Consider the following 23,849-nt stretch of genomic DNA (forward strand, 5'->3'; position numbering starts at 1 on the left):
TTTCAATGTTTCTATGATGATGATGATGAAATTTTGCGATATGGATTAAATGCTGCGGTTTATTAAAATAACCCCCTGTTCCCGAAAGGAAAAATTCAGATTATCATCTGTGGGAGCGTCTTTTTGGTCGTCAATTTCATCATCATCATCATCGTCATCATCTGCATGCAATGGAAAACATGAGACGCACGTTGTCTCCTAACGCATTTCCCAACTGTCAGCGTGGAGGCCTGGGGATGCAATGGTGTGCACAGTTGCTAGGGAGGCAGTCAAAAGCTGCCTGCAGTCTCAAAGGGCGGAAAAATTTAACAGGCGCCAAGATGCCATCTTTTTTTTTAAAAAAAATCCTGCAGGCAGCATGACACACTTCCTTCTGCTACTTCAGGACACACCCGGTAGATGTCGCTGTTTACCGAGCGAAGCAGGCCATAATTCTTTCCTCAATTTTGGATGCACCGACTTCCTAAACACATTCATGGGCTAATGCGTTGCCTTCCCTTCCCCTATCTCATTTCCCTCTCTCTCTCACACAGTCTCGCTCTCTCTTTCTCTTTCACACACTCTCTCTCTCCCCTCCTGCCAAAATACAAGATCACTTTTCACATGCCGGGTGTTATCAGTCTGGGTCTGTTACAACGTGAGGCGTTTTGAACACAGTTTTTTTTCTGAGCTTCCCAGACAAACAAACTCTTTCAAACAAGACTCAATGCCAGTGTTAGCTTCTTCACTTGTGGCTCCATTGCCAGTCTTCTGACAACAACAGCCAATCAGCCAACGGCAGCAACGCATGCTCCTCTTCCTTCCTTCGCATTATTTATTTTCTACTACTAATTCTTCCAGCTGTGATTTTATTGTCAGTCGCTTCAGTTGAGTGAAATATATTCATGCGCATTGTCGATGCAACAAAACAGTGAAAGATTTACAACTGTTGTCTCTTTCCTAATGTGATAAGTTGACAGTATATATGTTTTGAGTGAAGGAAGAAATAAAAATTGCGGGGTGCCAGCCGCCAAGCGACTCGCGATCTTTAAATACGATCATCCTTGGAAGGAGTGAAGTGAGCATAGGGGATAAAAAAATAAAAATGTCTGGCTCTCTAAACCTGAAGAACAGACCCTGTACAACTCAGCCTGAGTTTAGAACAGGATGTGAATTCGTAACAGGAATAATGATAATCATTAGACGGTTGGTTGTTGTTTTTTTTTGGGGGGAAGCTCATACACGATATCTGTCTTTATGCAAAAAAAAAAAAATAATAATAAAAAAAAAAAACACACACACACACAAAAAAAAACTAGCTTAAAGTCAACAATGACGAGCTACAGCTGCGAAGTGTTCGGCGCTTCTTGACAGAAAATGTCTCGCTTCCTGCAATAAACTCAAGACTCCCTGTTCTACATATAACCTGTGAACTTGTTTATGCTTTTTTCAGAAATATTCGGAACTGGAATTTCCCGACGTGCCACGACTTTGTCATAAATACGATGTTTGGCAGGATTTTTTTCCATCTCAAAACTTCAGCCTGAACCCTAATCCCTCGCCCCAACCGATACATCACTCGCATTTCGTCACACACCTACCTGTCTCAACCGCTGGGCCTTGGACACACACTGGCACCTGTTACAGCCAGCCTTTTTCTCCTGTTGATCCACAGAGTATACGTAGCTTCTCATTTTTGTGGTGTAGATTCCTTCTTTCCGTGATTGAAAATTTCACTCAGTAAAGCTCACAGTTGTTCTTGGCTCTCTTCTTTCAATACGTAATTTCACTCAGCAAAACTCTTGGTTCCCTCTTCTATGCAGGAAACAAGCTTCCACAAGTTCTTGATTCTCTCTTTTGGTGAGAAAGAAAATTTCCCTTAAAAAACCCTACACATAATAGTCCAGTCAACTTTTTTTCTAAATGGCATCAACTTAAAGACGAAGCCACCTAAGACGAAAACAATTGCCCATGATTAAGCTGACTCAAATGAGTCCTGTCCTTTGTGGCGGGCTGGTGGGTATTCAATAGAAGGACGTGATCCTGACTGTGCTCCTCACTTGTTGAACTGTTCCTCACTCTGACCGTCGCAGTTCAGACTGTCAAGCAAGTGGTGGTCATGAAAAGAAAATAGCTTGTCTCGAACAAAACCTTTTTTTTTTTTAAATTTTCAAGCTCTGGCAAAAGCACAGGTGACATGCCTGACTTTGCGCAGCGCCGCCTGGCGACTCGAATTAGGTAAGTCGATGAGTAAAGGTGAGGCGTTCGTTAGCGCTCCACGTTCCACCGAGGGTGTGACGTCACGAATGGACCCCCCCCCCCCCCACTCCTGTATAAGACAAAAATCACAACCTTGCACTTCAGTGGCGATGGGTTAAGTAAGGAATACTTTTCGATTTTTCTGTTTCCACCGACAACACTTTTAGTCTTCAATATTCATCAAGACTCGACGGCTTTCGTGTACTTACCAGACAAATGCGTTGGTAAGTAAATCACAAAATATAAAACCTTCCCACCCACGCAATAAAACCTCCGTATAATTATTTACATCGAAGCAAAGATAAGAAAACAAATAAATAACTAACAAAAAATATATAAAAGAGGGGAAAACGACAACGATTAAACGAAAGAAAAAGAGGGCTGAAAAGGAAAGGTACACACAGATACTGACAAAACAAGAACAAAGCAAGTAAACAGACAAATTAACAGACAGACATATGTCAAACATGAGGCATGGCATTTATAAACTCTACTCTTACCAAACTGAATGTTACTGAATGAAAGGTAGATATTCACAATCAAATTGTAAGTATATTATTTTATACAGGGGAAATAATTTACAATTACAAGGACCACGTGCTAGTTCTCGGCGGCCCCGTGTATGATCTAGACCAGGGGTGGGCAATTAATTTTCCCAAGGGGCCGCATGAGAAATTGGGATGGTTTTAGAGGGCCGGACTAATATAGTTAACTCAGTTTTACCCAATACTGTATGTATAGTACATATACTATCCTTCGCCAGCGGGCGGGCCGGTCAGAGACAGGAGGCGGGCCGGATCCGGCCCGCGGGCCGGCCTTTGCCCAGGTCTGATCTAGACGATGAGAATCGTTAAATGATATTCAGGTCACCAGGAAACACTAGGATATACTCAACAATTAGCTGATTATTCAGTTATTAACATAAATGCGGGGTTAAAGGTCGCCTTCATTTTCACCTTCCCTCTCCCGGCTAAGTCATAACATACGAGGAGCACCTCGTTTAGTGAAAGAATAACTCACCATTACTATAACTAATGTATAACAGGACAAAATAGAAGTTTTCCTCTTCGTGTTTAGAAGTGTGCACGACTTGCGACAAAAACGAGACACTCGTAATAAGATGGGAAGTGAATTTCGCGACGATGGCCTCCGGCCAGAGATAGTAATCATTGCTTCGAGGAAGCCCAAGGTACATAACCCTCGCATCATACAAAGGCTACAGCACACCAGAATTCACTCCCCTTACTTCTTCCCCGAATAGTCGATCGCATAAACGACTTCCCACTGGGACACAAAGGGCCACCCGGTGAATTTGTGTTTTACGCCGAGCCAGCAACTAATATATATCACGAAAAGGCAGCCAGCACTGTAAACAGATGCCACAGAGAAAGAACACCGTGCCGGAGACGAGAGATGAACCCAGGACAGTCAACCCTGGTGACAGGCGCTAACCGTTACGCCACCGGACCGCCCCCGAGGTGGGTGGGTCGGATCGTTACAGTTATTCGTGAGGGTGACTAAGCCTCGTGTTCTCCATATCCAAGCTGCCGTTGTGCTGTGCACGGAGAACAAGTTATTCCGCGCGCCACGCCTCCTGTCGCTTTTCCTGCCCCGCGTTTTATTCTTCCTCTCCTCCGCCGAACCCGCTCAACCTTGCTGCGTACTCCTCCTCCTCCTCCGACCACCTCCAGTTTCTCCTCCACTGACCACATGCAGTTACCCCGCACCCCACTGTCTTTCAGTGTCCACGGGTGCAAACAGGTGAATCCGATGAAAACCAACTCCCAGACGAAAGACGTACGACCTTTGACCTCTCGACTAACCCACACGCGACCTTTGATCGTATTTCCTCGCTGCGAGCGCAAAATAATAATAATAAATATAATAAAACAAATGAAAGAAAGCCGATATTTATCAGCAACACGTGGACTTTAAGGTCAGCATTTTTGTCACATTGTCCGGATACTCAAAGGTCTGGCCGCCACGTGGGTCTTGCAGCATCGCCCTCCCAACTCCTGACTTTTGATTGATTTTGATGTTGTCTATTCCATGTCTTATTTTTGTTCTAATGCTTTATTATATTATAATAATAATAATAATAAATGCGTGATTTATATCGTGTTCGTAAGGAACAACATACAAAGGATGGAAGGATAAACAAAAGTACTGATAATTAATAAAAGATGACTGATACAGAAAATACAAAGAGGAATCGGGTAACAAGAACTGATCGAGGGTATCGTGATTCTGCAGAGGAAGACGAGTAGGGAAGTAGCTAACAGACAAACAAAATGGGGAAGGGAGGGGAAGGGAGGGGAAGGGAGGTGAAGATGGACTAGCATTGTGTGCACTGTTGTAACCATACACAGTGGCTTTACTTCGAAAGGAAGACTTCCATGTTAATATTCGATTGTTGTAACGGCCCATTAATTATTATTTAAAAACCCTGATGAAAATAAAACGCTGGTCGGACACCTGACCACTGTCGTCGGGAAATGCAGGAACGGAATGTTCTCCGAGGCAGTCCTTGGTCCAGCATCAGCAGGCGACTGGAGTCGAAAGGATGGAAGGAAAAATGATGTACATTAGAGAGTGGACGTACGTGACCTGCAAGATGACATCAGCGAGCCACGTGACGAAGACGCAAATCTCGTGCACTGGCAGCCCTTGTGTTCAGGATGTCACTACTCTTGCTTCCTTCCCCCCGTCGCCTAATGCCGCGCATTTCATCGCACATGATAACAACTCTGCCTCTCGCCATCTTCTCACGAGCCCTGCCTCCCAGATTCCCACGACAGGCGGCATTGCAAAATAGTCTTACTGACCCTCACCTTCACCTGACCCACAGACACGCGCTGCCCTCTGCTTCTAGCGCAACGTGGGGGCCACAGAGTGTGACGAACGTGGAAACTTGCGAACTGAACGTCACAAACAGCGAATCGAAAGGTCGAGAACAGTTACAAAATGATTGTCGAGAACACAGAAACTCACGTCACAAACAGAAAATAATAAATCAGATGTCACGAACAGTGAAAGATTGGAATCGGACGTCACACAAAGCGAGAGTCACGGGACGTCACACAAAGCGAGAGTCACGTAGTGGACGTCACACAGCGAGTCACGTAGCGGACGTCACACAAAGCGAGAGTCACGGGACTTCAAACAAAGTGAGAGTCACGTAGTGGACGTCACACAGCGAGTCACGTAGCGGACGTCACACAAAGCGAGAGTCGCGGTACGTCAAACAAAGTGAGAGTCACGTAGCGGACGTCACACAAAAGCGAGAGTCACGGTACGTCAAACAAAGTGAGAGTCACGTATAGCGGACGTCACGAACACATAGCAACTGACGTCATCGCCGTCGTGCTCGTCGCCGGAAGGAATGTCGGCCTTGCTCTTGCCCTTGACATTCTTGTCGCTGGGGATCATCTGCTGGACGCCGGTGGAGGGCCGCCGCTTGATGCGCACCTTGATGTCGTCACGGAAGGACCGCGCCTTCTTCAGCATCTTGGACCCTGACGTCCTCTCTGTAACAGACAAACCAGCGGCCGCTTTCATGTCAGGGTCGAACTTAAATGTCAGCCCAAGTTTTAGCCTTACTTCCTGAACCTCAATTTTGTTTTTAACTCTCGTACAGAAGAATTCATTTTATACTAGGATATGTTATACTATAAACCCACGTGACTGAGCCAAAATCCCCTAAAATTCCTATCAGTTTTTTTTTTTTTTTTTGTTTTTGTTTGATTGTTGTTTTTCTTGTAAATAAAAGCAGCAGGCAAAATCCTTTTAGGGTGTGACCAGGACGGAGTCGTAAAGCAGTAGTTCCGTGTTGGTAAGAGGAAGAAGAATAGAAGCATGACAAGAAAGGGAATATCCCAGAATGCCAAAGACGCCATAAACACGGCTGATTCTTGCAACTGTTTGAACAGGTGGTCCAGTATAATGTCAGACAGAAGAAAGCTCGCTGTGGCACTGGGTGTGAAGGGAAATGTGCTCGGCAGACTGTCGGACATGATAGTCTGTTAAGAGCTGGAGCGAGTGAAGTGCAACAAATAAACTTAGCAGATTTACGACAGTCGCCATACTTTGGAGTGTATAAAAATGTGGGTGTGTGAGTATATAAATACCAGAAAAAAAGAGAGAGAGGGAGAAAGAGTGGGGACCACTGATCAGCTGCTTATATTTCTCGTGCATGTTATCACAAGGAAGCATACGTGGCGCCCAACTTTATTAAGGCAGCAACCAGGGGCAGTATTCACGAAAAGGATAAGTCGTTACTCGTCAGAGATATATAAAAAATGGAAAAATCAAGGAAAAATGTCTCGTCTCCATAGTTACGACGCACTTTCCAGACCTGAAGGATATTGCTTTATGTTACTTTACCCCAGGACATCTTTGCCACTGATTCATGACTACAAAACGACATCCGCGGAGTGTGGACCCCGTGTATAACTAAGGAGACAAGACTTCCGCTCATGAATACGGCCCCTGAAGACACACGACTGGCACTGTCGCGTGCCGTGCTAACGTGTGTGCATCCAGGGGCATCTAAGCGGAACGAATTAAGTCCCTTGAGATACTAAGCCAATAAAACGTCTCTTCCTGTAATTAAACTTAACTGCAGCTACAAGCTAATCCACTTCTAGTCAACACAACTAACATGAGTTAGCATTCATCTGTTTCAGATGTAGAATCTCAAGCTCTCGATTATGCATCCACATGGAATCATGTTTTCATGTAAACATTTACTTTCTACAGTAAATAACAGTCCAATCTCATCTTCGAAGAACGAAGCCCTGAGGCGGAGAGACACTTGATATCTTTCATGTCACCGATTTCCTCATCACGATACAGGGGAGATTCAACAAAATAACAAAGCAAAGCCGAAAATAAAAACTATAATATAAAAATAAAGACAGAATCGTTTGAACATAATGTAAGCGTCTGAACTTCTTCCTCGTTATTGAAAGTGGGGGAAGTCATGTCTTCTAAATTTGCCAGTCATGTACCCGACCTAGCATTCAAATGCCGGCATAAAATAATATGTACTTCGTTTTTTTTTTTTTTTTTTTTTTTTTTGTTATATTCTGTAACTTTCTCATCTAGTAAAAGAATACCATTGGTCTGTCAAGTTATATACAAGACATATACTGTAGTGCCACATAGCACGCTATCAAATAATGCCTTTGTCACTGGCTGCGACAATTGATCTCAGAGATACCGACATCTTACAAATTAGAAGGAAAAAAAATCGGCAAACCAGACAAAAGGCTGAGGTAGGGAGCATCGAAGTCAGCAAAAGTGCAATCCATTTTACAGTCAAACTGTTCCATTAAATGTAAAAGGAACAAACCCATGCAACATACACCACTGACCCCACCACAACACGCTGTTCGACAGATAAACACCCGCCGACTAATCTGCTTCCACCCTACCAATTCTATCCACACTTCCCACCAACGACGTAGAATTAGCCAGACAAGAGGTCATCGAAAGGTCTTGTGTGATGTCCCTGTCAAACTCGCCAAATTATGCTGTGACCGCCCCAGTCACTCGCTCGCTGTAATAAGCCCTCACAAACACTCCGACAAGAATAACGAGTTCACAGGCAGGTCACCGTCACGGTCCGCCTTTAAAAAAAACTAATCGCACATTTTGGGAGATAATTATAGGCCATCGTGAGTGCCATGGGGTCTCAGAATAGTCTGCCAGCAGAGCAGCAAAAAGGACGAGCACAATGTAAAAATAACAGCAGCAGCAGCAGCATCACCACCAGCAACAACAACAACATCGCTGCTGGTGCTGCCTCATTCTGCTCTGTTCTTGTTTGAGGCATCAGTTCCACCTTCTGTGCTATCATCGTCACGGCTAAGACCAAGCTTTCATTTTCGGCTTTTTTCTTTTTTTTTTTTAAATTTCTGTTGTTGTTGCTGTTGTTGTTGTTGTTTTGTGTGTGTGTGTGGCGGTGATGCAGTCAAGCCCCGCCACCCAGCTGGGGCGCAGTCAGTAAGCGCTCTGGATGTCGCAAAATAAATTTCAATTTTGTCCAGCAACAGGATTCGAACCCTTGACCTTTTGATTCACAAACTTACTTTTTTTCAACTCTTGAGGATAATCGTTTTAGATCAATATTATTGATGTTAAAAAAAAAACCACAACATTAGTTCACAAATGAGCCTTACCTGCACCAATCACCTATCGGTTCCATCCGAAGTATCAAGATGGAATGTCCTTTCTCTGACACAGTACCGCATTCGCAGAACGAACGGTTGCTTAGCAACCAATAACATCGGATCAGCACAGGCACATGACAGTGTAAATTGCTCGATCTTGTGAGAAAATGTACAGTCCTCTGTGCTGACAAAATGGCTGGAGCAAATGTTAATTACCAGGAATCGTCTAGTCAGACGATGAGCCACCCAAAGACAGCGAGCTTGGTGTGTCGAGAAGCTTTAGTCTTCATACTCAAGCATCTGTGCCCTGGACTGCTCCAGCCAGCGAATGGACATGCTTTTGAAGTCCAGCTAGGCCATTTAACTATCAAAGGACCTTAATGAAAGCTGATTGAACACAACAGTTGCACCGCACCACTGCCCAGACATCGTTCTACCGCGTGCTGACAGTCTTCATTCGCACCTATATCCTGAACAGCCTCATACAAGTCTTCCGATAAATACACGCACCTTGAACAGGCGAGATAACCCCGTTTGTAATCAGACAAACACACCAGATAACAATTGTTGTTGTTTATATGCTGTAAACAAATGACTGATCCTGTTACACAATAGACAAACAACGGACTTCAGAAGGAAAAATAAAAGCTACTTCCTCTCCAGCGAGCATGCAGCTAACATAAGGTCAAGCTGTTTCGACAGGTCAACCATAAAATCCATTATCACCCCATTACCAATATTACCATTACCAAAAAGAGAGTAATGTCCCTTTGCCAAACTGGCTGTAAGGGGTTACCTTTCCTTTTTTGTCTTTTTCTGTTAATCTGAGTTGAAACTTTTTGTGCAATATTGACCTGTGCATCTATAATGTTGGGATATATGAAACTTGATGATCGCTATGATTAGAAGATAGGGAAAAAAAACGGGAGGAAGATGGTAGGTCACGTGACGGTTCTTACGGACCCATCTACAACTTTACCGAAGCTGGAAATAAGGATAATCTCGAGGATTCACCACTTCACTCGAGACTTTTTTATCAGTGAAATACGCGCTGCTCGTTCAACCCGACTTCCTCGCGAGGGGAAGCGAGCAGCGACTCAGAACCTTAAGCTCGGGCTGCACGCTGCAATTCCTTCCGGAGGTCACGAAATGTAGGTCACATCTGATGCGGAGTCATCTCTATCATCGATCGTCTTCGTCTGCAAAATGCCGGAGGACGACATCACGCTGACACTTCCACCCCTCAGAGGAGGGAGTAGGAGTTGGTCGGGGATTTCGAGCCGTGGGGTATGTAAGCAAATACCCTCGGGTTATATATATATCTGAGCCGCTTCAGATTTTGAAGAAAAAAAAAAGTCTAGCACGTTTCAGTTAATAATTCTTCCGCACTAGTTCACAAGCAGCTTCCTTGACCCCACGTGTGGCTGAACACGGCTACAGAACTGTGTATCTACATATGTCGGTCAGTGAGTGAAAGTATCACCTAAGGCGAGATGCAGAGAGTGATATGAGGATTATCAAATCAGACGAAGTAGTGTGAGGAGAGATCAGTACAGCTACAGTACTAAACCCTGATGGAGGAAGGAAGAGGGAAGGGGGAATTGAGACACAGAGTGACATCTAGTCAACAATTCAGGCTGTATCGTGGGAAAGAAGCTGGGCCTGTGTGAACAGGTGTCAAGTGGAGAGAAATAGCATTCCCGAGACGAGTTGTGAACCCACGACAGTCGACCATCATAGGAGTGGTAACAAACTTTGCACCACTGGACTGTCCGTACTTTGCCCGTCAAATATCACTGCCAGGAATTTCTCAACCACCGACTTCCTCTCTCCATCCCCACCCCTCACATGACACTGCGCTCATCGGACAGTCGTCTGAGTTGTCGTCGTGGTCATCGTCGTTAACACAGCATGTTTGACACACTGTACGATAGTCACAGTAGCATTTGCCAAACAATCACACATATTCAATGTTGTGTGTCCGACTAAGAAGCCCCATTGGGACAAGCACCCCCAAAGTGGACTCTCCAACAGACAAATGACACTTGGTCCGTGTTACATGGTCTTCCGTCTTTCACGCCCAAACCTCAAGTACAGCGACACTCGGCCGCGTGATGTCCACACCCAGCCACGTGGGGTGAGCACGCCCTAACACCACTACGCCCCCCTCCTCTATCTCTAGAAGTTCCACGCAAACATTCTGATAAATTAAATCTCAAATATGCATGGACACATACACACAATATAGACCAGAATCGGAAAACCTAAAGAAAAATTCAGACCGGACAGCCCACGGATTATCACATTATCATTGTGTGAAAACTGACATTTTGTCATTAGCTGTTATCAGATGACATGGACACATAATGTTACATGCACGAAAACGTGAAATAAATCACTGACATCAGGAACAGAGCGCACGATATTAATTAATGATATTAATTCACCATAAATTGAAATATATATATACACTCTTTTCTGCGGCTGGTGGATAAAAACCTTCAATTGATTTATGTGAGGGTCTAACAGCAACAATTTTAATTAAACACAACAATTGTAAATGAGGGCTCTGACAATGGACGGATGGGACAGCCACTACAACAATAAAGCACTAAGTTATCCCACACAGGAGAAACTCGTTACACTCGTGTCGATGTTCAGTTGTGAGTCAGCGGTACATGACCTGTCAACAGCGTCTGCGTGAGAAACCGCGCCCCCTATCGGGAAGTCTGACCATAACTGAAAGCCGATATACTGAGCAAGACTGTGAACATACAAAAAGTGTCATGGTAGCTCCACCAGGGAAGAACAACATAGTCCTTCCTCCCATCCCCGTGTTCCTCTTGTATCCACCCATAGCAACTCTGTGTGTGTGTTGGGGGAGGGGTGAGTGCAAGAGAGGAGGGGTCCACAGTACTCGTAATGAGGGTTTTTCATTTTGATCGGTGTCCTATGGCAACAAATAATCAGAATTTAGCAGTTTTAGTGCCGTGCGCAAACCAGGAAAAGGGAGGCAAGCCAATGTGCGTGGCTTATCGTTCTTTCCCGTCTACAAGCTTCACGATGTTAGCTTCATTAGCATGGAGGAAGAGCCATTGAAATCAAAAGAAGTGCTGGGTTATACGATGGCCTGCTCTCGCTGTAGTAGTAAGTGTAGGCAGGGGGTAGATGGAACAAGGAAAACTGATGAAAGCGAATAATGCGTGAACGAGACCTGCATTGTCTGCTTGTGTCTAACTCTTCCACCTTAACTGTGGGCTGGTAGAGAGAATATTTCTCGGTCACTATCATCAACACCTTTTTATGCGAGTGAGGAAAACTAGACAGAAGGGGTGGAAACTGTAACTACAATATCATTTTTTATTAATTTATTGCAGTATATATATATATGGGGAGTACGACAAGCACATCACGGTGAAGTTTAGTCAATAGACAAAACATCGCTCTACACATTTCTTTTTTTTCCATTTAACATTAACTTTCCTTCTGCCTTTTTTAATTTACTGTTGCGGCAGCTAATAACATAAAAGTAATGTTTTCACCCATCTCTTTACTTTCATGTCTCGGTAAAAGCACAAGCTAATAGACGGACCCCAATATCCGCTTTAACCGCCGATCAGAGGGGACTGCGCATGCGCTGAATAATTGACGAAATACTCTCATGCAGACAAGTAACGTTGAAGGACGAATGAGTGCCCCATTCCAGTGCAGCACTTAAAGGAACCGAATTACAAATTTAAGAGTAGACCCTTCACATTTGTGATGTTTGTCAGGCTGCCAACCTCTGTGTGCGACGACTGAACGGCGCGAAATAGTTCTGAATGTGTAAGTCTCATCTACAATTGCAAAAAATAAATAAATAAATAAATAAAATAATAATAAATAAATAAATTACTAACAGAATCCTAAACTGAATAAAGGTGAAATCAACTTCTATGTCATCGCTCCTTTTTATCCATCCATTTTATTCTTCCGCTTTTTTTCTTGGCTTCTTCTCTATACTGAAAGACAACAACAATCAACAATACCCATAACAAAAAATTCCTACACGCTGACGAGCTACTACCTTGTCATGAAAAATAAATAAACAGTAAATAGTTTCGCTTCAGGCACATGCTGCTACAAGTAGTTACAGCTTTATCTGGTCCTGACTTTAAAGCATCTCGTTGCAGCAACTTGGACAAAAATCAGTCACCAGTGAACACATAGATATATTGCATTTTCCTCACACTCCCTACAACAAGAGATCAAGAGCCGGTGTGTGCATGCGTTGATGTCGGTGCAAGATAAAAAAAAAAATAATAATAAAAAAAAAGAAAAGTCGTGGATGGTACTGGAGTAATAAGCTCAACTCACCATCTCTAGAGGCGCGCCTATTTTCCTACTCTACACCCGGGTGGAGATGGGGGTGGGGAGCTGAGAGGTGGTCCTTGGCACTGACATTTCGGCGGAAGTGACCTACCCGACAACGCGGGAAGCCCGTTATCATGTGTCAGTATTCTTACCTGAGGATGTCGCCGGATTCTATGCACACGGGGAAAGCGGGGTCAAGGTGATAGAAGGAGGGAACAAGCGAACGAGCAAGCAGCGCACGCTCTCTCTCTCACACAAAAGTGGTGCATCGAGAGCTAGCAGGGAAATTCCCAGTGATGCAGATGGCACCGTAAGTGCTTACAGAGTGTAGAGGGATGCGCGAGGCACGCCGAGGGCTACAACTGGCGCTGTTCGTGTCGGTGCTGGTGCACGCATACACACGACTGTGTACAAACTGTTATATACCACATGCGTGTACAGAGCAGTGTCTGTAGATATCTGTGCATGTACAAACAAATGCCTATTTTCATTAGTCTGTATTCAGATACATGGATTAGTTTAAACCGGTCTGTGTGTAAGCATTTTTGCGTCTGCATGGACATAAATATAAGCATGCATTACGTCAGTATACGGATTACTATGTCTTAATGCCTTGTACATAAGCATGCAACATGTCTGCACAGACCCTGTATAACCATTATTATGTCTGCACTGACTTGTGTAGAAGCATGCAATACGTTTCTACTGGTCTGCAATTATTTATGCACTGGCACATAGGCGATAATAAAAAAAAAGTAATAATAATCTTAACGAAGCTGCCGAAATGTTTGAGGACATGAAACTCAACACAAAACAAACACAACAAAAAAGTCAGCTCTAAACCGCTTTATCAACCTACACAAAGCTATCAGTGATCTGTCGGAAAGATTACCGGGCGGCGCGATCACAGTGCAGCACCACGTGGCGGTGCGACCGACATTCACTCTCTAAGACCGCAAAGGGAAGTAGTTCAAATGGAAGTAGTTGTTCAAATATTATGCTAAACATTGCTGAGCTGGATGACAGTCTATGGGATACGTTTCTTTTTCTTAAAAAAAAGAGGAGAATTTCGGTAGGAAACTACAGACTGGTAGGTCATATATACGTGTTTTGGTACCACATCTTACTCAGAAAAAAAAACCCATAAACTAAGCCACAAACAAAACAAGATTCTGTAACTGGTCGCCTGTGAGGTCAGAGAGGTGTAACGGAACTGCGCGACACCAACCCGTAGTCCGTTAACTCCAGACCGTAACCCCCAAGTCGTTTGAGTGACGTAACGCACAGCGTGACATCACGTTCACCCACAGTCTAAGAAATGCAACGGCGGGCGACACCAGCGCCTCACCAATCACCACCCCGGGTGTTGGCAGTGACGTAATTGTACTGCTCGACATCGGCCGACCCGCCCGCCTGCAGCCACCATGACGTAATGGTTCAGCGTGACATCGGCCCAGGCTACGACACTGCGACAGTGAAGGTGAGGGCAGCGCGAGGACGATAATAACAATGGGATCGATAACACGCCGGCTCGCCGCGGCAGGAGAAGCGGCGACTGGCGGAACAGCAAGCCGCTCGACAACGTGAACACAACGCAATGGCCGCGGCTGTAAATACAGTCAGCAGGATGATGGTGCTCGCACTGACCTGACAAACACTGTACATGGCATTACACTTCCCTGTGATGTAAACGTGGCCTACACTTTCACATTTCACTTGCATGCTTGTGATTAGGATGCGTAGCAACTATGATGCTACTATGATAAGGTTTACCTGATGCCAAAGGTCACACTAAATCATGCCAACATCATACCCACAAGCTAGAGTATATCCAAGACATCATACATACCGCTGTGATATACTCTAGAGCCGTAGAATAAGTTCGCGAATCTTCTAGCTGTAAGTTTGGGGGTTTTATTAATCGCAAATGAGCAGTTCTCAAAACAAAAAAAAAACAAAAAAAAAATAAATAAAAAATATAAGAACGAACGCCAGACCGAGCGCACGAAGTACACGAAAAAACAAACAAACAAACTAAAATTGTGTAAACTCAAGGATTTGCGAGGCTCCAGTCTTCAACTAGCTCATGTCCACGTTGTATCCCCATTACCCACAACAGAGGCAAAAGAAAGGTAAGCAATTTTATAGGTAAAGATGGCCAAAAGTTAGGAGGAGGATCCGAGTTCTTACTACACGTCCGTCAGCAAGAGAGAAGGGAAAGACCACTTGATTTTTCCGAGAAGAAGAAAAGGAAAATATCTGGCGAAGTAGCTACAGGCCAGATGAGAAGGTGGGGGTTGTAGGTAGGATGAGAAAAAAAAAAGGAGAAAAAAAAACTTCTAGGTATCTAGACCACCGGACTAGCTACAGCAATTGCTTCCAGATCACAGCTGCTTCCGAGGTTATCTACACTACGGAGTCGTCATAACACTTCTTCGGGATGACAGCCACCTCCAAGGTATCTCAAACCACCTTCCGCTACTTCCGAGGTATCGAGATCAACGGCCCGTAATCATCCCAGAGGCTGAGTGCGGGTGCGCTTGTGAAAAGGGGGGTGGGTAATGGGTGAAAGAGGTGCTTGCTTGTCTCGCGGCCTCGTTAAGCGCGGCCTGCTTCCACCCAGGTGAGAGTACGTTACTAAAAACAGACCTAGCGAGATGGGAGGGGTGGGCTGAGTTAAGACTAGGTACGCTAGTTCTGACCTTCTGGAGACTTGCCAATGTGAGAAACCAACTCTTCTGCCTCACTCCCTACCCCATACCCCCCAACACACAGAAACACACCCTCGCACGGTATTCGTGCCGAGCATGCACGCGCACAGGTTGGCAAGCCGACGTGACAGGCGGAACTCATCTGCATGGGACGGACCGTTCGTCGGGGGGAAGCCACCCGCTTGTGAGTTTTACCAGAAGCTTCTCGCGCGACCAGGTGGCGAGACAAGAGCCAAAGAAAGCCATGCCGCCTTCAAGCCGGCCAGCAAGAACAGAACGAATGTTTTATGAACACGCACAGAAACTTACAAAACACTTACCGCAGCAGGCGAGATTTGAACCTGCACACCTGAGTCCGTGAGTCAGTCACAGGATTAATCCATGGCTGGTGAGTAAGATACACCAAAGAACATCAACTCTAGAGCGAGTGAGGTGGAGGCGAACGAGAGAGTTGGTTAGTTGATTGTTGGTGGCTAGTGGTCAACATGTCAACAACAGGGGTCACACTACAGCGAAGAAAAATTAAAAAGTGTAAAAGCTTCACTCACGTTTAGTTTGTAAAGAAATAAAGAAAGCCGCACACTGCAGACAACCAAATCCAGCAAGGTAAGAACTCCGCAACCATTGCCAACCTGACACTCACACGGGTGGATGTGCGTTAGATCCTCCAGTAACGGCGCGGTGTGACGTCACGAGAGTACGAACAGTCACCACCACAACCTGCACCCACACAGCCACGAAGTTGAATTCCGAAAAAGCTCCGCTACAGCATCCTGTAGTCTCTCTCGTAACCCCGAGCAGATGCAAGACACGACTTGACCCACCGCGGGGAGGGGAAGCCAATGCACTCCCAGCGCAACTCACGCAGCTCCAGGCCCACCAACAAATCGGCAAGCGATTATTTTGAATTGTATAGCGGCACAATGAGGAAATTATTTTAGCCTCAGCCTCCAACACGGAAATATTGCAAAAGGATTTTTTTTACACGATTACATCACACGTGCTGCTCTCTTTTTTTTTCTGGAAACGATGCGCGGCATAGGGACTGCTCGTCACCTTACTAGGTCACTGTGTCACAACGGTTACATCCACCCTCATCTCACCCCGCCCCCCTCTCAAAACACACACACACTGTGGAGCGATGAACAGTTTCGTTTTGAGTTTAACAAATTATAAAAAATATTAAGGAAATGCTAATAGGAATATGCCACTTTTTAAGATGTCAGCAAAAGATTTCGATGACAGCGACCATGTACACCGATGTGAGAGTGTGAGTGCATGAAAGTAAGAGTGCGTGTGTGTGTGTTTGCATGAGACATGGAAGTTCATACATTCCTTGAATCAAATTTTCACTAACACAAGAAACCAAAAAACAGCAACACACAAAAAAAAAAACAAGATGGAGTGAATCAGAAAAGGTAGTGAAAGAAGTCATGGAAGTGGGAAGGAGACAGAAAAAGTATATTAAATATTTTAACTGTTGATCTCTCCCACTCTCTCTCTCTCGTACACACACACTACCTCCGTTTGGTCAGCAACGTGCAAGCACAAAATGTGGGCACGTGCACGTTTCCGCGCATGTGCAAAGGTCTAACCTCCTCCAATAAGGTCACAATAGATGCACGTCTCACCCGGAAGTAAATGCACACGAGGCCATCCCCACGTTGTTTAAATAACCAACCAAGAGCTGACGGCCGAAACAGGACCAGAAAATCCCCCAAAACCCTCGTTTATCTGGAAATTTCCTCGTATAAAGGCGTTCATGACACGCTTCTGGGCCTTCTTCCTTCTCCGAGCCTTCCTCGTTCCAATCACACGACAACCAGCCAGCCGGCCAGCCGGACGTCAGAGATTGTGGCTGTAATGGAAGAAGCGACAGAAGTAGGAGCGATGAAAACATAAACACGTGACCCTACCTGCTCCGCAGAATTGTTTCAGGAAAGGAATGAAAAACCAAACCCTGGGAACAAATAACTGTGGTGGACAAAGAGGCACGTGGCGATCGTGTGCCTGCATGGTCACGTGGGCGCGAGACTGCAGATCACGTGCATGCTGAGCGCTTGGCACTGGTGAGCAACCGATCAGCCACATTGCAGTGCAATCCCACAAACAAGCAGGGCCTAGAGCGGGTGTAAGCTTGTATTCTCGTGTTTTCTTTACCTTTCAAAACACCTGCGACCTGCTCTGTCAAACTGGTTTCAAAGAGGACGTGTCGCGTAGTGCTTAAAATAAATAAAGAGATCGTACCGAGCTACAAGTAGAGTGAACAAAAGTCTCCTTCAAATGGGAGAAAAAAGTCGGCTATCAAGTGACTGACGACAAGAGAGGTCCAATAATCATTTGACTGAGTTCGTACTTTAAACAGAAAAACCTCTGTGATCTCTCCCTCCCCTCTAACTTCAAGCAAAATATTTGTTCTGGTACGGACAGTATGACAAAATACTGTTTGAACTGTACTCGGTGCAGAATGAGCTACAGGGTCCAGTCTGAGATACTGTTCTACTTACTGAGGTCCAGTCTGAGATACAGTTCTACTTACTGAGGTCCAGTCTGATACTGTCCTACTTACAGATGATCCAGTCTGCTCCAGTCTGCTCCTGTCTGCCTTGCTCCCAAACGGCTTCATTAGCGAAGGAGGTGACCGAGAACAGGCCATGTCGGTCAATATCACAGCGATTATGACCTCGCCCTACGACCTTTCCCCTCTCATAGACTCAATTCTATTCTGCCAATAGTCGAAGAAAATATTTTGTTTTCTCCGTTTTCGTCCCAAATCGCAATCTACTACTGGTGTTATCGTAAGAATGTCAGGCTTTGTTCAGACATCAATACTCTCACACACACACCAGGTGATCATGCGGAATCAGTATGTTCAGAGGGAACGAAAAAAAAAAAAGGAAACAAAGAATAAAGAAAAAAAAATTAATCTTGAAAACGGTTTAATATCGGTTGGTTCAAATTTCGTGAATTGATTACAGTGAATTATTTGTAGAAATAGAGGAAAGGCAGCCAGTCTGAGTGATCAGCGCGAAAGCCCACATATACACGCGTACATACACACACAGACAAGCATAAGTCTGGGAGGAGAAGCCACGGGAGGCCGGAGATGCTCCAGTCGCAGTGCCCCCCGTGGACTGCGTGCGACATTGACTTGACCCACTTGTCGCCGAGCTGACTTCACCACCTTTGCTCTGAGCGGCGGTTAGTGTGTGCACTCACCTCGTCGTCAACAGACGACAGATAACACCCACTTTTAATTGCCATCACTAAGCAGTGCCAAATACTTTAGGACACAATTTGAGCGAAACATCGTGAGCAGAGTTCACTAGGTTATTACTAAGCATTTCCAGCTGCGATTCATTGAGAATGAATCACAACAAACGACCGTTTCGTTTTGGGGTTTTTTTAAATTTTTATTTATGGTTGTTTCTCTCTCTCTGCTCAAGGGAGCAACAAGGAATAATCTCTCTCACACACACACAATAAATTTCCTTTATAGGTCCACGTGAGACAATTTATGAAACTGATAAGCTACTGACACACCTAAAGGATGCATAGTGAAAAGAAAAAAAGTAATAATTGATACACTGTCGGACACAAATAGAAATTTTCTGGATTCCTTTAAACATTTGGTTGAAATTAAAAACAAATTTGCTGGCAAGAGAAAGTGAGAGACTGAGAGAAGAAAATGATGAGAGGAGATCTGACAGTGACAACTTTTCTTTAGAAAGGATTTCAGGATAAGATTCAGCAATCGATGCTTCTTCTAAAACATATAACTCTCGATATAATGGGTAGAATATATTAAACAGAACATTAATTTTTAAGAATTGCACGAAATTCTATGAACACAAACGTCCGAGACATTAATTAACTATTGTAATTAGAAAATTAAATTATAGAAATAATAATAGAAAATAAAAAAATTGTGAGAGGGGGTAGTAGCAAGGGGTGGAGAAAATGTTAGTCGAGCTCAGACATTTGATGAGACGTTCTCTCCCACACCTCCTCCCCTCCACTACCCCTCACCCTCCTCCCCCAGTTCCAGGGCCAGACCACTCTGCATCGATCTGTGAAGACGGCCACACGTTACCGCCCCTGCCCCCGTTTCCGTGAACTGTGCTCGACTTGACCGACCACCGGAGTACAGCGGGCACATGGCCTCTTCAGCTACACCAGGGGGCAACATTGATTGCGTGGCAGATGCCGAGCAGACTTCCAGCAAAGGCACTCCACCATCAGCTGGCAACAACACTCACCTTAACGCTTCTATACACTCACTACAATCCGCAGTCACACCTTTCATCAAGTACAGAGACGGAGCCTGTGTTCCACCCTGACCTGAATGACATGAAGTTGCACAATGAAAATTAGTGGGCTTTTCTTCGCTCCTTTCTTTTTTTCTTTGTAAATAATAATAATAATAACAACAACAATCTGAATTCGTATTGCGCATATGGGGACAAGTTACATACGTGGTGTGGACTGACAATTCTCAGAATGCGTGTCGGGGTGCGCGAATGTGTTTTGCATGTCTGTATGATCAACGTAGGACATGTCTTCATTTGTAAATGTTCCTGTGTGAGTCAAAGACACATTTTTGCTCTGTACCTGTGCTTCATGCGGGCAATACAAAGACTGATGTTTAGCGTGCGACCAGCACGGCCCAATGACCCTCCATCACACCTCATATCACGAAAACCGGAATTAGGAACAAAGTTCTGAGCAGGGTCAACTTGTCTCCCTCTGTCTAAACACACGAAACCACTAAGCATCCCAAGTCTGTTGACTGGTGTGCCTCATCGAAGTCTGATTATGACGCACGTGCTAACGCGATTAATAACACCGTGCACGTGCCGGCGCAGTCTGTCGTTAATAACGGTCCGTCAGTGGCGGCCGCATGCAAACCTGAGGTGCAGCCAAGAAGCGCGGGTATCACATTCCACACGCTTATACGAGCGTCACCTTTCATCTTCATCATCATCCTCATCGTCGTCATCGCTTCCTTCCTTAAATTAAAAAAAAAAAAAGTATATTCTCCGTTCAGCGGAGGCCATGTGGACGTGTAATGTTATTTTTTAATGTATTTTAAACTTTAAACTTAAAATTTTAAGTTGTGTGTGAGAGTGGTGGGGTAGCAGGGAAGTGAGTGTGGAGGTATCAAGATTATGATAAATTAAATATGTATTTTTTTAAGAGTCAAGAGTGTTAGTGGACGAAAGTCAGTTCTTCTTGGTTTGACCGTGTGTGGTTGATAAAGCTCACCCGAGGGAGGACCAGGCACGCGTTTGAAATTCAGAAGTTAAACAGAGTCTCGAGTAGAAGTAGGTACCAAAGAAGCTTAAAATTTAGTTGTGTAATTATATAAAAATAGTTTCCCATCCAAAAAAAGCGCACGTTGGTTCTTGCGCTGAAGACTCAGGTACTTTGACATAACAACTACAGGGAGGCCACATTATGAGGCTATAGTCCTGATAACGGATCTCTCCATGCAGCTGACCGTTCACTTAAAATTAATGACCACCTCATTAGCCGACTTTTCCTGGCGACTTCGAGCTTTCATATACCTATATACATATACCTTTGTTTACATGGCCGGCCCTATGCAGAGACGTAGCTTTGTATGTTTAACCACCCACCCCGCTACTACCCCGACAATCGAGCTCGTACTTAAACGGGTAGAAAATAATTATGATCACAGCATTTAGCAGGAAGCAACGAGATAATGCATGATCGCCTCGACTTTTAACTGACCAGTAAAATGAATTGTGGGTAAAAAAGAAGTTCTGTTGGAATACATTTATATCAGGAAGAGATGAAAAATGATGACAACATTCAACATGATAATGGAAATGTGGAGATGCTAGACCACACCTCGTAGTCACAAATATATGACCAAGCTATTTTCATACTCGCGACACAGCCTGTCGCAGAGGTTGTCGCTGTTCATGAATAATGAGTCCACGCACACGATTCACCACCAACAGAAATAGAGACAACAACCACGCCAACACTGTTGTTTGTCACGAAACATTCTTGCCTTCATGACACTTTGCACCGACAAAGCTCGGAAATAATAACTTTAAATAAGACCAGTCCCGCCGATAAATGTTAATTATTAACTCGAGAATTCGGGTGGGTTCAGGAGAAAATAGTCGAAAATCGTTGGAAAAGAGGACGTGAGAGTCTGTTGTCGCTGCAGGTGTCTGGGTGGCACTAGGAAACAAAAGGTCAGCTGGAGGTCACCCCTCGTCCGGACGGACAATCGCGTCATGCAATCATTGGCATAAGCAACCTACCTCCCTCTGACGTCACCGGGTCTCCTTCCTCCATCATGCTGGACAGAGGGGTTTGGAATCAGCTTTGCACTCGGAAGAAAATGAACGATTCCAGCGAAGACGATGACGAAGAAGGAAGGCCCGCCACACAGGCGACTAAAAGCTGCCCGCTTCTGCCGGCGATGACAACTGTGGGTACTTTACCACCGGCTGGTACGCAAGATCCATTTCTTTTCTGGGTACAAACTGCCCGGCGAAAAAACAAACAAACTAAAAACAAAAACAAGGTTCCAGCAGGAGACTAGGTGTCAGTCCTGTGTCTCGGGGAACACACATACGCAAGCTGGAGAGTGCGAGCTAGCGGGACACCGCCGGCCGACCGCTACCTTCTTCCATAGCCGAGGTGCTGGCCGCTGGTGGCGGGGCAGCGGTGTCAAAACAGCAGTGGTAGTCGTAGTGGTGGAGGCGTCGTCGCTTCACTTCAGAACAGCCAGCGTCGTTGATGGCCAGCCGCACCGAGTCTGGAATGGTGCGCGTGCGCGCGAGCGTGTGTGTGTGTGCGTGCAGACGAGAGAGAGAGAACACGGCGTGTGCGTGAGTGTGGTAGCCCCATCCCCCGTCTTCCTTCCCCGCTGCTGGACAAGCGGTCCGTCCTCCTCCCTCTCTCTCTCAACCTACCCCCTTTGTGCGCCTTCACGGCATCTGCGTGCGTGTGTGTGTGTGTGCGTACGTGTGTGTGTGTCGCTGGCAGGAAACGATTGGAGGCGCTGCTTGAGGTATGAGTCAGACTTGATAATAATGCATCGAGCCACCGGATCGATGTTGCAGCCCCCCCACAACTCTCCTCATGCACGGGCACTCTTCCATCCTCTCATTTGTCTCTGCCGCCACAGCGCTGCATCAGCAGTAGAGCCCTGTATGCGCGAGAGAGAAACAAAAAGAGAGACATGGGCTCTTTGCGGGAGGCAAAACAGACTGAAATTCTCATTCAAAGATGCTGTCTTCTGTGAATTTCTCCTCCCAATCCACCCCACCCTCCTCCACACACTCCGTTTCCTTAGGCATTCGATCGCGCCATGGGTAACAACGGTCCTTACATCACCAACCAAACACTGGTGCTCACCCGCCCACACATTGCCGCCTGCCCACGAGATGGGACTGTTAGGTTGGCAAAGGGCAGATCCCAGCAGGTAATTTCAAGTTGTGGTCGTTGCTGCATGCCGCTTTGCGGTGACCTGACCAAACAGGCCATGAATGCCTGAATGCCTGCTTTAGACGGCCTACTAAGTCCTAGAGCGACCTAATGGCCAGGGGTCTGGGACTAGGCTATCTGATAGCGGGGGGACCGCCCCCAACCCAACGCATCTCCAGGATGCGGACAGAGGACCTGGCCTCAAGATCTGGAGGTTAGTTGCGAAATAAGCCTCGTTATGCCTGGACAAACAAGTAGTCGCGGAAGTGTTCCTACCAGGATGGGGCGAGGTATCAGGTCCTATTGTTACCCACAGTAGGAAATACACCATGCGTCCAATGACAGGCCCAGCATGCGATAAACAGCTATAGCCCTGAGGAGGGATCCCAGCAAAACCCACCCCCCTTGTGCTAACAGGGCATGAAGTACAGGCCATGAACTAGGGGCAATTAACTAGGAGTGTTGGAGAAAGTGCTGGGCCACACACGCACTCTAATTAACCTGAATACTATGCAGCAACAGCCGCTATGACACCTGGAGACAGAATCGACAGAAATGGTGGCTCACTCTGTCAAGACCCACTAGACAGGTGATGTAGGGCTCCATGTCTCAAGGAAGTCCATCCTTAGTGACTGGAGGTCCCTTCAACTCATCCTGTGGAGCCAGGGGATGGGGAAAGAGAGCAACAGACCAATGTACCACCAAAGACAACCCCAATAGTATCATCATGTATTGGAATGCACCTTACACTGGTGATTCAGGACACTTTTGCAAAAGACCTTCAACATTGCTAGTAAACCTTCAATGCAGTGGCATCAAAGGCAATTTGAATCAGTGGACCAAATCTTGCACAACAGGCAATGCAGGGTGTTGGTGAGCCTACATTGCAAAAAGATACTCTTGC

General features: G+C 45.5%; 1 protein-coding gene across 4 annotated transcripts in view; it reads right to left on the reverse strand.

Annotated features, from left to right (window-relative positions):
* Nucleotides 1-23,849, reverse strand: part of LOC112575123 (rap guanine nucleotide exchange factor 1-like) — a 64,990-nt gene that overhangs the window by 36,199 nt on the left and 4,942 nt on the right. The window contains exons 1-2 of one of the 4 annotated variants that reach the window (XM_025256713.1): nucleotides 21,775-22,398; nucleotides 5,590-5,765 (exon numbers count right to left, since the gene is read on the reverse strand). In XM_025256713.1, the coding sequence (XP_025112498.1) occupies nucleotides 5,590-5,765; nucleotides 21,775-21,811 (213 nt within the window). In that variant the 5' untranslated portion in view covers nucleotides 21,812-22,398. Of the gene's footprint in view, nucleotides 1-5,589; nucleotides 5,766-16,023; nucleotides 16,354-21,774; nucleotides 22,399-23,849 lie in introns of those variants that run through there. The other 3 variants (XM_025256717.1, XM_025256716.1, XM_025256714.1) reach the window with 3 other exon arrangements.

Source organism: Pomacea canaliculata, linkage group LG11 (genome assembly GCF_003073045.1).
Source record: "Pomacea canaliculata isolate SZHN2017 linkage group LG11, ASM307304v1, whole genome shotgun sequence".
Lineage (NCBI taxonomy): Eukaryota > Metazoa > Mollusca > Gastropoda > Architaenioglossa > Ampullariidae > Pomacea > Pomacea canaliculata.